The following is a 15045-nucleotide window of genomic DNA, read 5'->3' as shown; positions in this document are numbered from 1 at the left end:
GAGATAGGCAAGATGCCTACAAAGGCTTTCTCAAGGTCAGAAACCTGTCTTTCTTGACTCTGCTGGCCTGAGTGCCTTGCGATTGAAGGGGATCTTCTGTTCATAAGCTCTCCGGGACGCAGGTGCTCACCACAGACATGTAAATAATTCCTCTGAGGGCCACCACAGGTACTGAAATGGAACCATGAAAACATGGCTTTAGGCATTAGCAGGAATGCAGCTTTGGACTCTCACTTCATCTTGCCAAGGGCTGTTGGTTGACCCAGGAGCCTGCTCTGCCTGAGCTCACTCTCAGGCTCCCTGGAGAGACACAGACAGAAAGAGGCTCCTCAGGGACACTGCACGTGCTCATCACGCTCAGGATGGACTGAGGCACAGACAAACTGGCACTGAAGTCCTGGGCTGCAGGCGTGAGTGCTGTTGCCCATGTTGGTACTGAGGGCCCTTTTGGATGCCCTGGAGTTTGCCTACAGTATTCACTGGCACCACCAGGCCATGCAGGTCCCTGCACTATTTCCCCTCACTATCTCTCAGGAACCCATAGGTATGTGGGAGATCTGACACCATCACAAATGACAGGAGACACCAACATGTGTTTGTGCAGTATATGCATTTCTATTGGCCAGTGGAGTAGCGAGGCCTATGGGCTGAGATACTCTGAAAATAGTTACAGCAGACGGGGTTGGCTCTCATCCAATGAATCTGCAGTTGGGAAAGTCCTGCCACTCCAGATCTCCCTCTCTGACCTCTCACCTTTCACCACACATGAATTTCCCCTCACCACAGAAACAAACCAACAAACAAAACACAGAAACAAAATAAGCAAGCAAACAAAGAATGAAGACATGTAACCTATCTCAGATACAACAACTCCTTTATCGTCTGTCAAGGAAGCAACAAGAATGGGACGTTATGTCTATCCCTTCTAGACCGTGAAGTTTAATTGATTTAATATCCCCTCTTCCCTTCTGCTTTCCAGCATTATCCTCATTGCTGTGTTCTTCTCAATGGATATCAAGGGTGCAGCCTACTGTTTCCTTTCCTGTATTGACTGTGCTACTGTGCAGAAGCAGCAATGTTTTCTGTGCAGCGGTGGACAACTGGTATGAGCTCTGGGTGCAAGTCCGAGCAGTCCTGACTGCTTTTCTGAGAGCTTCCCCCACCTCCCTGTTGCGCAGATTGTAGAGGAGAGGATTGAGTAGGGGTGTGAGGACAGTGTAGGACAAGGAGAAGACTTTGTTGAGCTGCCTCAGGGGGCCAATCCTGGGCATCAGGCAGGCAATGATGAGGGTGCCATAGAAAACAGTGACAGCAGTGAGGTGAGAAGAGCAGGTGGAGAAGACCTTCTTCCTGCCCACGCTGGATGGGATCTTTAGGATGGCAGCTCTGATGCACACATAGGAGGCCAGTGTGAGCAGGAAGGGGAAGACTGTATCCAGGAAGACTATATCCAGGAAACACAGTACAGCTACAGGTGTGACAACAGTGGTGTCACTGCAGGCAAGCTCCAGCAAAGGATTAAAACCGTAGAAGAAGTGGTCCACTTCTTTGGGGCCACAGAACCTTGCCTGGGATATGAAAAAAAGTGACTACTGTAGTGGCCTGTATTGGAGATGGAAATTTCTGTGATCTGTAGAGTCATAAAAATCTCCTGTTAGAAGCAGAGGCCAGACCTTGAGAAAGGAGCTGTTTCCCTGCCTAGGCTCAGCGATAAGGAGCAGGGATGCAGCTGCTCAGCGTGGTTCACAGGCACCCCCCCCGAAAACCGGCCGCTCGGCTGGGCTTGTAGCCAACTTAACCGCAGGCATCCTCCAAACTAGCTTTGGAGGTCAAACACCCGGAAATGAGGAAGAAGAGGAGTAAGGCAGGACTCTCGAATTGAGGGCTGGGACCCCTGAGTGGTGTGCATGCCTGCGCACCCAGTGGGGAGAGCTGGACAACTAGAGGCAGAGTTTGTCCACCCTCCCCGGCCTGCCTCCTGGGTCGGACTGACCCTGCGTGCCAGGATGCACCAGGCATAAAAAAGGACAGTGTGGAGAGAGGCGGGGGAAGGAGAAACCCCTAACTCTGAGGCCTGTGCTATCTCTGCGGGAGCTGGTCAGCAACTCTCTCTCTCTGATCTGCCAGCTCGAGAGGATGTTCGGATCCAGTATCCTGCCAGCAGGTATCACCTCATGAGTAGTCATCCAAACTTCGCTTCTTTTATGTGCTTTCACCTGAATAAATGCTCGATGTAGTCACCTCGTTCTGAATCCTGAGCCCATCCAGAACAAGGCCCCACTGGCTCCATTGGCATCACCTGCTCTAATCTAAATGTAGAGATTGGCCTGACACAAAGTGACCCAGGGAGAAAAATCTTTTGAGGGGTTTATTTGAAAGAAGCAATGGCTGTTGACAACTAGGGTTCATGTAGGCACATGGGTGCTCTGGGGCATGACGCAGCAGCATTTCTGTGCCCGCCACGACACAGCGTCTGTCGCTCTGCACCAGCCCCACTCTCGGGATCCTGCTGGACTCTTTCAGCTGTGCTGCTCCTCTTGCTACCTGGTGATGCAGTGGCAGCAGAACGCTCTGCACAGAGCCTGAAGTGCCGTCCTGAGTCGCGAGCACCATCGCCGGGGAACGGCGATGTCTGGGAGGGCGGTGATGCCTGTGGTGGGAAGGAGAGCTGTGGGCGATGGGCCACACAGGCACACGGAGAGCACCTGCCTGTCCCCAGCACCAAGGGCTTCCCAAGGGTCTGTGCCCTTTGCACAGAAGCCCCTGAGCGCTTCCTGCTGCCGACCTCGGTGCCACTTGCTGTCCCAGACTGGCCCACTGTCCCCAGAAGGACTCTGCACGTGGGTACGTACCTGGCTCAACGTCTGGTCTGGGGCTGCAGGAGGACGATGACTTCTCCTCCTCTTGGGACTCCGAGGCCTCCTGCATGGACAGGACAAGAACACGCACCCGTTGGCCATCAGCTGCTGCTGCTCAGGGTACCAGTACCCCTGGTTACACAGGGTCAAAGGGTTTGGGGATGGGGAAGGCTATCCATGGATGCGCATCCCAAGGGAAGGGACCTGTGGCTGGCACAGAAAAGGGACAAGGCTCTTTGTGGGGCTGTAGCAGCAGGGCTGGGCAGGGGGAACGGAGGCAACCGGGTGCATGGCACAAGGGGGCTCGTGTCCTGGTGTGGAGGGGGCTACTTCTGGGGCTGCTCCTTTCCTCCCTGCTCAGTGTCTAGGCTCCAGGGCTGTATGTAGCACAGGGGTGGAGGGGACAACAGCCTTGTGCCTTTGGCCCTTGGATACAGAGAGGACTCGGCATCTCCCCATGGCGACATCGCAGAGGGCAAATAGTTGGGGTGACAACAGGGCACCACGGCAGGGGGGGTCCCACGGGCTGGAGCAGCTCTGGGCACCCCCTCTGCTCACCCCAGACCCAGCTCACAGGGCAGCTCCTTGGGATAGTGGGTGCAGGTGAGGCGCTGCTTGCTCACCTGGGGAGCAGGGCCTGCAGCCAGGGGAGGAACCGCTGGTGCCGTGTCATCAGGCAATGGTTGCTCCAGAATGGGGTTGTCACTCACAGGGGGCACCTTCTGCTGAGATGCCTCCCTCTCTGCGAACAGGACGCGCAGGCTGGGTCTGACCCAGGTCTTGGAGGTGCTTTCCTCCGCCTCTTTGCCTTGCAGAGCCTCTTCACCAGCATCCTCCTCCTCATCAGTGTGGCCTGTGAGCTCATCCTGCTCTGCCCCTAGGGCTCTCTTGCCTCTCCTTACCTGCCCCTCCTCCCTGGGGGCATGGGCATAGAGGCGCTCCAACACCTCCCACTTGCACCTCACATCCTTGAGCAGCTCCACTTGTGTCATCCTGGGGTTCCACAAGTCATAGAAGGAGTTTCTAGCGAGGAGCTAGAGAATAGAGGGAGGTTTATGAAGGGGGCTTCACTTCCACCCAGAATAGCTTCCTGGGCCCCACCAGCACAGGGACAACTGGGCTGTCACTGTGCAGAGCAGCACCTGGTGCCAGCACCGCAACGGTTCTGGCTGCCCCAGCCATCCCTTCTGCTTACCTGCTTGGGTCGCACATTGAGCGATCCCGAGGCTGTCAGGGAGAAACGTGTTCCCTCGTCCTCCTCTTCCTCATCCTCGCTCTCCTCCAGGCTCTGCTGCTTCCTCAGGAAGGCGCCTTCTCGCAGCTGGGCCAAGCTCTGCCCGGTGCGCGCCAGGCAGCTGCTCTGGAGCTCCTCCAGCGGCTCCGTGCGGATGCTGAGCACGGACAGGTAGCGCGCGGTGTTGTCCGGGTGCACACGCAGTGGCTCTGCTCCCAGGTGGCAGATGATGCCCACAGGCTGCTGCTTTGGGCTCTGTCCTGTCCCTGCTCGGCATGGTGGGGCAGCCTTCCGGCTCTCTGCCCTCAGCTCCACCGCAATTTCTGCAAAGATGCTCTCCACGAAGCCAGCAGGCTCAAGCAGGGATGAGCGTGTGGCCTCCAGTGAGCCAGCAGCAGCCGTGTCTTCTGCAGAGCCGTGTGGTGCCTCTGCGAAGGGCAGGCTGGGGAGTTCAGCCTCCCGGGAACCCTCCTTGGCTGCTGGCGTGCACTGCTGGGCATCCTGTGGGGCAGAAGAGGCTCTTTCTTCCTGGCACACCTTGGCGGGTGGCCCTTCCACTTGAGAAAGCTGCAGCTCTCCCCCTTGGCACCCTGAGGATGTGCTTAGCACCAACTCCTGATTGGGCACCGCTGCCTCCAGGCGCTGGTCCTTGATCTGCTGGCCCACCTGTGGGGAGAAGGAGGCCCGCGATGAAGGTGGTTGCATGGATACAAGTGGCCCCTGAAGCACAAGAAACCTCAGCCCTGTGTCCAAGGGAGGCTCGTGGCTGCACACAGCCTGGCTGAGCTCAGTCTAGAGCTGCTTGCTGATCCTCAGCACAGAGCTCACAGGGTTTGGGTGGCCCTGGGAGGACCCCAGCTGGCGTCTTTTGTCCGAGAAAAAGTATCCAGGACCGAGAATAAATGAGCTCTCCCCGGAAGAGCTCGTGCCTGGCTATCTCACCCCAACTCCCCTTCCAAACCACTCTTGTGCTCTCCGTGTCAGTCCCATCCCTGCTGCTCGCCTCTCCCTTCAGCCCCACTGCTCACCTCGCTCACGCTCTCCTGCAAGCCTGAGAGCCCGTCTGCGGGCTGGGAACAGGCGTTCGCCTGCTGCTCCTTGTCCATGTCCAGGATCCTCTTGTGGGGACCTGACACTGGCACCAAGGGGAGCCGCTCCCTCCTGATCGAGCTGCTCTCCTCAGAGTGGGGACCTGGGGTCTTTTCCCTCAATAAAGGCAGGGTCACTATGGGGACCGCCCCCTCACAATGGTCTTGTGAGCATGATGCCACTGACATCACAAAGCCCTGGTGAGTGCCATAGGGACCTCACCACGATGTCCTGGTGGAGATCATGGGGACCCCATCATGATGCCTTGGTGGAGACCATAGGGACTCCATCATGATGTCCTGACCATCTCCATGGGGATGCCCATCACCATGTTGCTACCTCCAAGTCCTGATTCCAGCTTCTGAGCCTGCCTGGGAACTGCTATCCAGGGAGCAGAATGAATGTTCCTCCCTCCAGCTCTGCACTCCTCAGGCCTTGCAGAGGCTGCACTTCTTCAGGCGCTCCATAGCAGAGATCCACACATGGCCATCACTGTTGGTCTGCCCATTAATCCTCACCCCTACAATCCTAACTGACTTTCTGTCTGTCCCTAGGCAGAGTTCCCTGCATCTTGCTGTGCTCTCCGGGGTTTCCTTTGTCCACCTCACCTACACCTTTCCCTGCCATCCCAGCCCATCACTCCCTCACCCTTGCTGTAGTCTTCTTCTCTGAGTCATTCTCAGTTTAAGGCTCTCCTCACCAGCTTGGCCAACTGGTTGATGGCCATCAGGTGAGCAGATGGGAACAGTCTCCTTCCAGGTGAAATGTGACAACATGCAGTCTTGCTGCCTTGCTCTAAGCTCAGCTCCAGGTTCTCCTCCAGCTCCTGCTTAAAAAAAAAAAAAAAAAAAAAAAAAAAAGGAAAATAGACTCTTTGCTTTTCATCCTCTCCATTTCTTGCTTGTCTTAAGCTGGTATGAGGGTACATGAAAGCAATATGAATTATGGTACCTGAAATGCAGAATTAAAACCTGAATCCTTCGGACATGTTTTTCCTCCTTGTATCAGTGTATGCTCAGATGTGCAGAGCTGCTGCTGCTGGAGGCCAGTTCTGTGCATCGCTGTGCCAGAACAAAGGCCAATCCAAGGGCACTCACTGAAGACTCCAAGGCCAACAGGGAAATCAGCAGGTTGTGAGGAAGCTCCAAAAGTGCCTTCACCCACTCTGCCCATTGACAGCACTAGCATCACCTTTGCTGGCCCCAGCAGGCCACCAAGCATGGGAAAGGGGATAACCAGCGGTACCAGGCACCCAAAGGCCATGCCAGTGCCGTAGGGACCATGGGTGTGCGTGTGCAGGTGCTCTAGGTGAGCACACCTGTATCTGTCACACTGGACTAGCCTGAAGGACAGGGCAGGATGGCTCCCAGAAGCACACTGCTATGTTCCCCTGTGCTTCCCTGGCACAGTTAACTGCGGGTGACATTCCTCCTCTTCTGGGAACTTTCCAGGCCAGCCCAGCTGGGTAAGGCAGCCCCAACAGGAGAAGGAGTTGCTGCCCCAGGGGACTCTAAAGTACCTCGAGGCATGTGACAGAGGTAAAGAGGATGTCCAGGAAGGGCAAGCTGCTGCTGAGAAAATTCCTGTTCCTTCTGGATGAGGACAGCCTTTCATGTGGCCACATTGAGGACATCAGTAGCATACTCACTGTCAGGATCACCACAGGTAAGAAGGTTCAGGAAGAGGAGACCCATCAGCCTTTAAGAACATAGGTTCATGAAAAGAGACCCCAGTGTCATGTGTCTCCCATTACTGATTCCTCCTTTCATGTGTTGGTGCTCAGTTGCTGGTCCATAGGCCCTGGACCACCTTGAGAGGCCTCAGAGTTCCTGCCCTCTGCACCCATTCCAGGAGGTTGGGTCTTTCCTGGAGGTGCTGTGCTGTATTTGCCAGCCATGGCTGGCTGTAATGGGCACACCAGGCACCTGGCACAACTCTAGAGACCTTGGACTGAACTTAGGTGCCTGCCGTGCAGGGATGTATGTGTGTCACTTTGCTTTGCTCTGATTTGAGCTCACATGCCCTAAATGCACATGTCTGGTTCCATTTCAGGTGGTCAAGGATACCCTCCTTGCCCCTATGTCCACCAGCTGGTGCTTGGGAAGGATGTCCATCTCTCAGGATGATTCCAAGAGAACTTGAAGACCCTTGCATTTGCCTTGGACCACCCCAGCCCCTCAGGCATTACAAGGTGTTATTACTGACTCCTACCCTCTCTCTCTAGCGATTAGAGATGCCAGGGCCGTTTCCTACCTGGGATGTGCTGCACAGGTCTCTGTCTTCTTGAGTTCAAGAGAATGTTTTTTTTCACATAGTCATGTGAAAAAGTGGTCATGCTTATGACCACTTTGAGGCCATCTGCAGACCCCTGTACTATGGGATCCTCCTGAGCAGCAGAACTTGAAATGGCAGCAGTTGCCTGGGCCTCTGAGTTTCTCAATGCCCTGGTCTGCTAACACTTTCATGCTTTCTTTCTGTAGAGACAGTTCTACGGACAGTAGTTTTGTGAAATCCCCCAAATCCTCAAGCTCTCCTGCCAGGCTACAGGCATTTCCATATATTTGTGATGCAAAACATCAGGATGTGGCACAAAAGACAGATTGGTCATGATAGACCCTATTACCAAGAGCCAAGGACACCGTGTGTGCAATGGCCCCACTTGAGAGCAGAGAAATGCTGCCATGGAGAGAAGATGTCAATGCAATGGTGAAAGAAGGTTCCCACTAAGACAGCAAAGCCTGCAGTGCCCAAGGCCAGGGAGAAACAAAGTGTGACTGTGAGGAAATGGCAGGAGAGGGCTTTGTTGCCTGAGCCGATTTGTAGCACCTTGGGGCCTGTGACAGAGTTGGGCCAATATCCAGGCAGGAGAAGGCATCATTGAAAGTGTTCTTGGGCTGGAGCTGTCTATGATCCAGCCATCCTGAGGCCATCATTAGCCCAGCCATATCATCCAGGGTGAAAGGAGGTTCTGTTTGATAAAAGCAAGAAGCTCTTAAGAGACCAGAGACCAGAGCAGACACCTTGGTGTGATGTGCCTCTCCCATTTAGGGAGCACGCTTGGCTGTAGGAGGGATGGACTTGGCCTAAAGGCAGTGGTGGGATCCAGTTGTTTTGGCACTGGTAGCGAATCCGAGAGGTCCTGGGGTGCTTGCCCAGCTCCAACTCCAAAGGGACATGACTTCTCATAGATCCCATGCTAGAGGAGGCATTTGGTTATGCTGGACAACGCAGGCACCTGTCTTGGCCCAGCCAGCCTATTCCAATGTCACTGAATGATATGCCTGCCCTGAATTATATTAACTTTTTGCACTATGATGATCTGCCTGGGTCTCTGCTTTATACTGCATGGTGCTCACATAGTAGTGGAAGGCACCTGGGGTCATTTGAGATGGCCAAGGACATTCCCCACCTGGTCTTGTCCTGGAGCTCCATGAGAATGTGGGTCTGAGATTTGCTTCTTAAGAGCAAACAGACATGGGCAGGTTTTTGGTACCTCCTCTGCCTCTTCAACTGTCCCCAGCTGTTTGTGTGTTGCCAGCTGACTCCCACCCTCCATCAGCAGTGATTACAAGGGGAGCTTAGAGAAGGAGCTCCCATGGAGATGTCAGTGCTGTGCACACTTCAGCATGGGGAAGCAGAATCCCACCTTCTGTGTATTCAGGGGAGGAATGTGAAACCCATCCCAGATCAGTGACTTCTGAACCAGCATGTGATGCCCACATTGACTCATCTGAATCAATGAGCCTCCTTCTTGCCCCTGTCTCAGTGTCCTGCCTATTAGGGTCTTACTAACTAGGGACTTCCAGAGTGGGACCTTTTTTAACTTACATAGATAGTCATCCTCTGATGAAATAGATGGCAAGCTGGGAATCATTCTTTCTCCACTCAGTTGGAAAGGACAACAAGTGATTATTTTAGTTTACTTAACAAATATTCCCCAGGAGGAGGGAGCACAAGGGACAGAGAAATTGGTGAGTTCAGCTGTTCCTCTGCTCCTGAGCGGGGCCAGGCTCCTGGGACGGAGGCAGCTCGTGGCAGCCTGGCAGCACTGCCCAGAGACAGCCGAGTGCAGGAGCAGCTCCTGTGCCAAGAGCAGCAGGGCTGCGGGCACTGCCTGCTGCTGCGGACAGGGGAGGAGAGAAGGCAGCGAGAGGGGAATGGCAGAGTGGAGCAGGAGGACAGAGCAGAGCTCACTGTGGAAGTGAGCTCCCAGCCCCTTGCATGGTAAGTCTCTGGCTGCAGGGCAATGCTACTGAGTTTCCAGAGGGGTCTTCTGCACCCAGTCAATGCCATCACTTGTTAGGGTTTGGGGCAATCGCTCTCCCCCCATCTCCAATGCAGAGGATGCTTCAGAGCAGGATTCCCTGCCTCAGCGTCACAGGGACAGGGCATCCTGCTTCCTTCTCCCGGGGATGCTGCAGGGCTGTGAAGCTGGGTGTGCACCCAGGTCTGCATGGGCTCTAATCCAGAGCAGTGTCCCTGTGCCCCAGGATTGCTCCTTGCTTCCCTCCTGTCCGTGCTGCTCCTGGTCTTCTCTTAGGCTCACTTGGGTGGAGAGGATTTCAGCTGCAGTTCAGATATCAATGCTGCAAGTTATGTGAAACAGGGGTCTGCATGGAAGTGTGGTTTTTAGGGTAACATGTAACTGTGATCATCCTCCAGCTCAAAGCAGTGTGAGTGCAGGACAGCTGGAACCTTCGGTAATAGAGAAGCTCTTGTTGCTCTGCCCCAAGTGGTAGGGAAGCCTTTCCTCTCAGCACTCGCAGCAGAAAGGACAATGATCGTTATCTTCAAAGAGCGCTGCCCAGGTGGGAGAGGGGCATCTCAAAGAAAATAAATAATGCCAAAAAAAGAAACCAACTTTCTTCTACAATCCACATCCTTTAGAAATGGGTGTGAAGATGCTGAACAGCCCTGTTGTGTGAAAAGTGATTTTATTGTGAGTGTTAGAATTACTCCAATTCCTTCCACATTCCATGGGCAGAGGTCCCAAATCCTTACAACACACCTGGTCAGCACAAAATGGGGTTCAAGCCATATAAGTGCACAGATGCCCCTTCCCCGTCCCCTCCCCCTAGTAAAGAGAGAATCAGTGTGATGTGTTTTTAATGAGAAATTGTTTTTTTTAATTTACTGGTTTTTCTTTCTTGAAATGTCTTTTCCTAAAATGCCACATCTTTTTTTTTTTTTTTTTTTTTAACTCCCAGGACAGTGCACTATGCCCTGAGATAGCAAATGTCCAACAGCAGCTCCTTCAGTGAGTTCCTCCTCCTGCCATTCGCAGACACGCGGGAGCTGCAGCTCTTGCACTTCTCGCTCTTCCTGGCCATCTACCTGGCTGCCCTCCTGGCCAATGGCCTCATCATCACAGCTGTAGCCTGCGACCACCACCTCCACACCCCCATGTACTTCTTCCTCCTCAACCTCTCCTTCCTCGACCTTGGCTGCATCTCCACCACTGTCCCCAAATCCATGGTCAATTCCCTGTGGAACGCCAGGGCCATTTCTTACTTAGGATGTGCTGCACAGGTCTTTATGTTTCTTTTCTTGGTAGCAGGAGAGTATTTCCTTCTCACAGTCATGGCCTATGACCGTTATGTTGCCATCTGCAGACCCCTGTATTATGGGATCCTCATGGACAGCAGAGCTTGTGTCAAAATGGCAGCAGCTGCCTGGAGTAGCAGTTGTGTCGATGCTCTCCTGCACACTGGGAACACATTTTTCTTACCACTCTGCCAAGGTAATGTGGTGGAGCAGTTCTTCTGCGAAATCCCCCAGATCCTCAGGCTCTCCTGCTCTAATTCCTATCTCAGGGAAGTTGGAGTCCTTGTGATTACTTTTTGTGTACACTCTGGGTGTTTCATTTTCATTGTGTTGTCCTACGTGCAGATCTTCAGAGCTGTGCTGAGGATCCCATCAGAGCAGGGCCAGCACAAAGCCTTTTCCATGTGCCTCCCGCACCTGATTGTGGTCTCCCTGTTCATCAGCACAGCCATGTTTGCCTACCTGAAGCCCCCCTCCATCTCCTCCCCAGCTCTGGATCTGGTGCTGGCTGTTCTGTATGCGGTGGTGCCTCCAACAGTGAACCCCCTCATCTACAGCCTGAGGAACAAGGAGCTCAAGGATGCCCTGAGGAAAGTAATTTCATGGACATTATTCAGAAATGGTAATATTGGTGTTGTTCTCCACATGTGAATCCCACTGTATCCTGTACCAGGACTGAGCAATATTTCTTTATGTTTATTAGATTTACTATTACTAGCATTTGTTAACATGCTGCTACACAAATGGTTGGATTTGTTCCTCCTTGAATTAGACTACTTTGTCTCATACGGTTTCCAAATAAATTGATGTCTAAGTCTGGGTCAGAGCTGACCCCCTCACTCTGTCATTAAAAGCAGAAAGTTCCACCCAGTGCAGTGCCTGAAGGCTGCTCTTTAGAGGAAGCTGCTTTTAAGAATAGGCTCAAGGAATTGTACCCCAAAGGCATTGCTTCACAGGATTCTCCACGTGTGCAGGAGAAAATAGCTCATAAATGTGTAATGAGCTCTGCATTTAGGACTCGCTCATTGGTGACCAGTGACTGTGGAAGGGATGAACCTTTCTGGAAAGGTGAAGAAGCAACTCATCAGAGATGTTGTCTTTAAGCATGTGGAGGAAAGGACGGGCATCAGCAGTGGTCAGCATGAATTCACCAAGGGGAAATCAAGCTGAATCAGTCTGAGAGTCTTCTAGGATGGAAGGACTGGCTGGGGAGATGAGGGGAGATTGGTGCATATTGTCTGCCTTGACTTCAGCAAAGTCTTGAACACTGTCTCCCATCATGGGCAAGGTCAAGAAGTGTACGTTTAGATGAGCGGACAGCAGCTGAATGGCAGAGCTCCATGGGTTGTGATCAGTGGTGCAGAGTCTAGCTGGAGGCCTGGAGCTCTTGGTGTTCCCCAGATGTCAACATTGGGTTAAGTCTTGTCCAGCTACTTGATTAATGACCTGGATGAAGGGGATGAGTGCACACTTAGCAAGTGTCCTTATGGTCCCAAACTGGGAGCAGTGTCTGATACCCCACACCTCCGTGCAGCCATTCCAAGGGAAATGAACAGGCTGTAGAGTTGGGCCTCATGAAGTTCAGGGTCCTACACGTAGGGAAGAATTACTGAATGCACTGGTACAGACTGCCTGTGCCTCATCCTTATAGTGACTGGTACTTGTGTAGGAGGAAAAAGCATCCAGTGTCACCTGAGATGGCCAAGGAAATCCACAGTGCCCTGGCACAGTTGTGGGTGACCATGGACAAATGTCACAAACATGCAGGACCAGATGCAGCTCTGCGGAGAGGGACCTGGGTGTCATGGTGGATGATAAGGTTCAGGACTGCTAGGCAGGGACTCCCATATAGCCTTCATTTTTCTTTTGCATTACCTTTTATGATACACAAGCCTGTGGTGCATGCTCACCACAACTGGGCCTGCTGCACACGGGGCTGCATTAGGAAGTGCCTGGACACTCAGGCAAGAGCAGTTCTAAGCCCCCATGACTCAGCCCTGTTGTGGCCACATGTGGAATTGTGTGTCCCACTGTGGTACACCCAGTACTGCAGCAATGAGGAGGAACAGAAGAGACTCCAGAGCGGTTCTGCAGAGATGGGGTTGGAGACCTAAAGCACATGGCCTGTGTGGAGATGCTGAGGAACCCGAGTTTCTTCAGCCTGGTGAGGTGTTACAGCTAAGGCGAATATAACACTGGCCAGTGACTGCTAGAAGGGTGGTTTCAGAGATGATGGAGCCTCTTCTGACAATGGGAAAGAGCATGAGAAGTTGAAAGAGCCACCAACAGCAGCTTGAAATGTACAGACTGCACTTCAGGAAAACAAGAAATTTCTCTTCAAGGGTAGTTCTGTGGCATAAGAGATCATGCAGAAGGTATCTAGGATCATCCCATGCCTCTGTTTCAAAGAACAGTGAACAAGACCTAGAGACATCATTTGAGATGGAGCCCCCCTGGCAGGGGGCCGTGCTGGAGGAAGGGCTGCACTGGGGTGGGCGCAGCTGGGAGTGGTGCCGTGGGGCCATGCTGTGTGAGCACATGGGCGGTGAAAAACCAACAAGGCCAAGTGCAAGGTCCTGCACCTGGGGAGGAATAACCCTAGACACCAGTACAGGCTGGGGACTGACCTTCTGGAGAGCAGCTCTGCAGAGAAAGACCTGGGCGTCATGGTGGATGATAAGTTGACCATGAGGCAGCAGTGCGCCCTAGTGGCCAAGAAGGCCAATGGGATCCTGGGGTGCATTAAGAAGAGTGTCTCCAGCAGGTCGAAGGAGGTGATCCTGCCCCTCTACTCAGCCCTGGTGAGGCCGCATCTGGAGTATTGTGTCCAGTTCTGGGCTCCACAGGACAAGAGGGATGTGGAGCTGCTGGAGAGAGTCCAGCGCAGGGCTACAAGGATGATCAGGGGCCTGGAACATCTGCCCTATGAGGAGAGGCTGAGGGAGCTGGGCCTGTTCAACCTGGAGAAGAGAAGGCTGAGAGGGGACCTGATCAGTGTATATAAGTACCTGCAAGGGAGGGAGTGCAGAGGATGGTGCTGGTCTCTTTTCAGTGGTGGCCACTGACAGAACTAGAGGAAATGGCCACAAACTGAAGCACCAAAAGTTCCACAGGAACTTAAGGAAAAATTTTTTACAGTGAGGGTGCCAGAGCACTGGAACAGGCTGCCCAGAGAGGTTGTAGAGTCTCCTTCTCTGGAGATCTTCAAACCCCCTTGGATGCAGTCCTGTGCCACATGCTCTAGGTGACCCTGCGTGTGCAGAGGGGTTGGACTAGATGATCTCTAGAGGTCCCTTCCAACCCTAAGCATTCTATGATTCTATGATTCTATGATTCTATGGCCCTTGGGAAGAGTCCTCCGGGACAGCGTGCTGGAGGAAGGGGAGCGCATGTGCAGCTTTGGCTGGCACCAGGGAGGTTGGCGAGGAGGAGAGGATAAGGGTAGAAGGCCCTTCTGCAGGGCAGGTCTTGGGCGCTTTGGGGCTGTCCTTACCAGGCACTCGCCAACCTGCCAGGCCTGCGCTGCCTTGAGCAGGAGCCCCAGCTCCTTCCATTTCTCCATGCTCCTTCCAAGGAGCAGAGTAGCACCGAGAGGGCCTTCCTGAGGGGCCTGCAGGCCTCTCTCTTTGCTCCGGTAAGGACTTCTGTTCCCCTTTGGAGGTCACAAGAGAACTGAGTAGGAACCCCAAAACCATCACCATGCCAGACCCACAGTATCTTGTGCCTAGTCATGGACTGTCAGGGATTACAGTCCCTTCCAACCTTAAGCATTCTATACTGCATTGCCTGTTTGTTTGTTTGTTTGTTTTTTCCACTGAGGGCAATGCTAGGGCTGATGCCCTTGTGTCTGCTCCCTAACAAACACCAACAGGCTTTATTATCTCATCGCTTTTTTCACCAGGGCAGCTCGGTGCTTAGTCAATTAGGCTTGATGCAATCCATGGCATGATCCATAGTTAGTGCCATTTTTGTAGCACAAATACAAAAAGGGGAATTGTCAGGGATTACAGCCAGTCTGTGGAATCCCTGGCTCCCTTAGCAGAGAACGTTAGTCTTGAAAAGATTAGAGTGTATCTATGAGACAGGGAATTCACACAGAGACAGCAGAAAGTTATTAACAAGTTTAAGGAGGTTTTGGCCACGGAGCAGAAACTGGCCAAGCTCAGAATCATCCGATCATAACTCTGTTACTAGCTACTGTCCTTTGTAGTCCTCACCAATACGCAGCAGCCACGACGAGGAAGGCTCAGTATAAATAATGTACTTGGAGACCGATAAAGTGCAGTTTGTGTTGCATCTACCCCAGTTGTTTGTGTTTTT

At 53.1% G+C, this 15045-nt stretch overlaps 1 protein-coding gene across 1 annotated transcript; it reads right to left on the bottom strand.

Annotated features, from left to right (window-relative positions):
* Positions 1-1163: 1163 nt before the first annotated feature.
* Positions 1164-14287, bottom strand: LOC148595722 (olfactory receptor 10A3-like; the record flags this gene model as incomplete). Its single annotated transcript, XM_088519793.1, has 4 exons — positions 14219-14287; positions 4630-4758; positions 3761-3892; positions 1164-1568 (listed from the first exon to the last, which is right to left on the bottom strand). Coding segments are annotated over exons 1-4 (735 nt in total), but the record flags the coding sequence as incomplete, so codon positions are not given.
* Between the last annotated feature and the right edge of the window lie 758 nt (positions 14288-15045).

Source organism: Tinamus guttatus, unplaced genomic scaffold, assembly GCF_059628265.1.
Source record: "Tinamus guttatus ecotype Peru unplaced genomic scaffold, ASM5962826v1 Tinamus_guttatus_pri_ptg000072l, whole genome shotgun sequence".
NCBI classification, from domain to species: domain Eukaryota; kingdom Metazoa; phylum Chordata; class Aves; order Tinamiformes; family Tinamidae; genus Tinamus; species Tinamus guttatus.
Note: the sequence above shows the minus strand (reverse complement) of the source record. Positions and strands in the feature narration are given on the sequence as shown.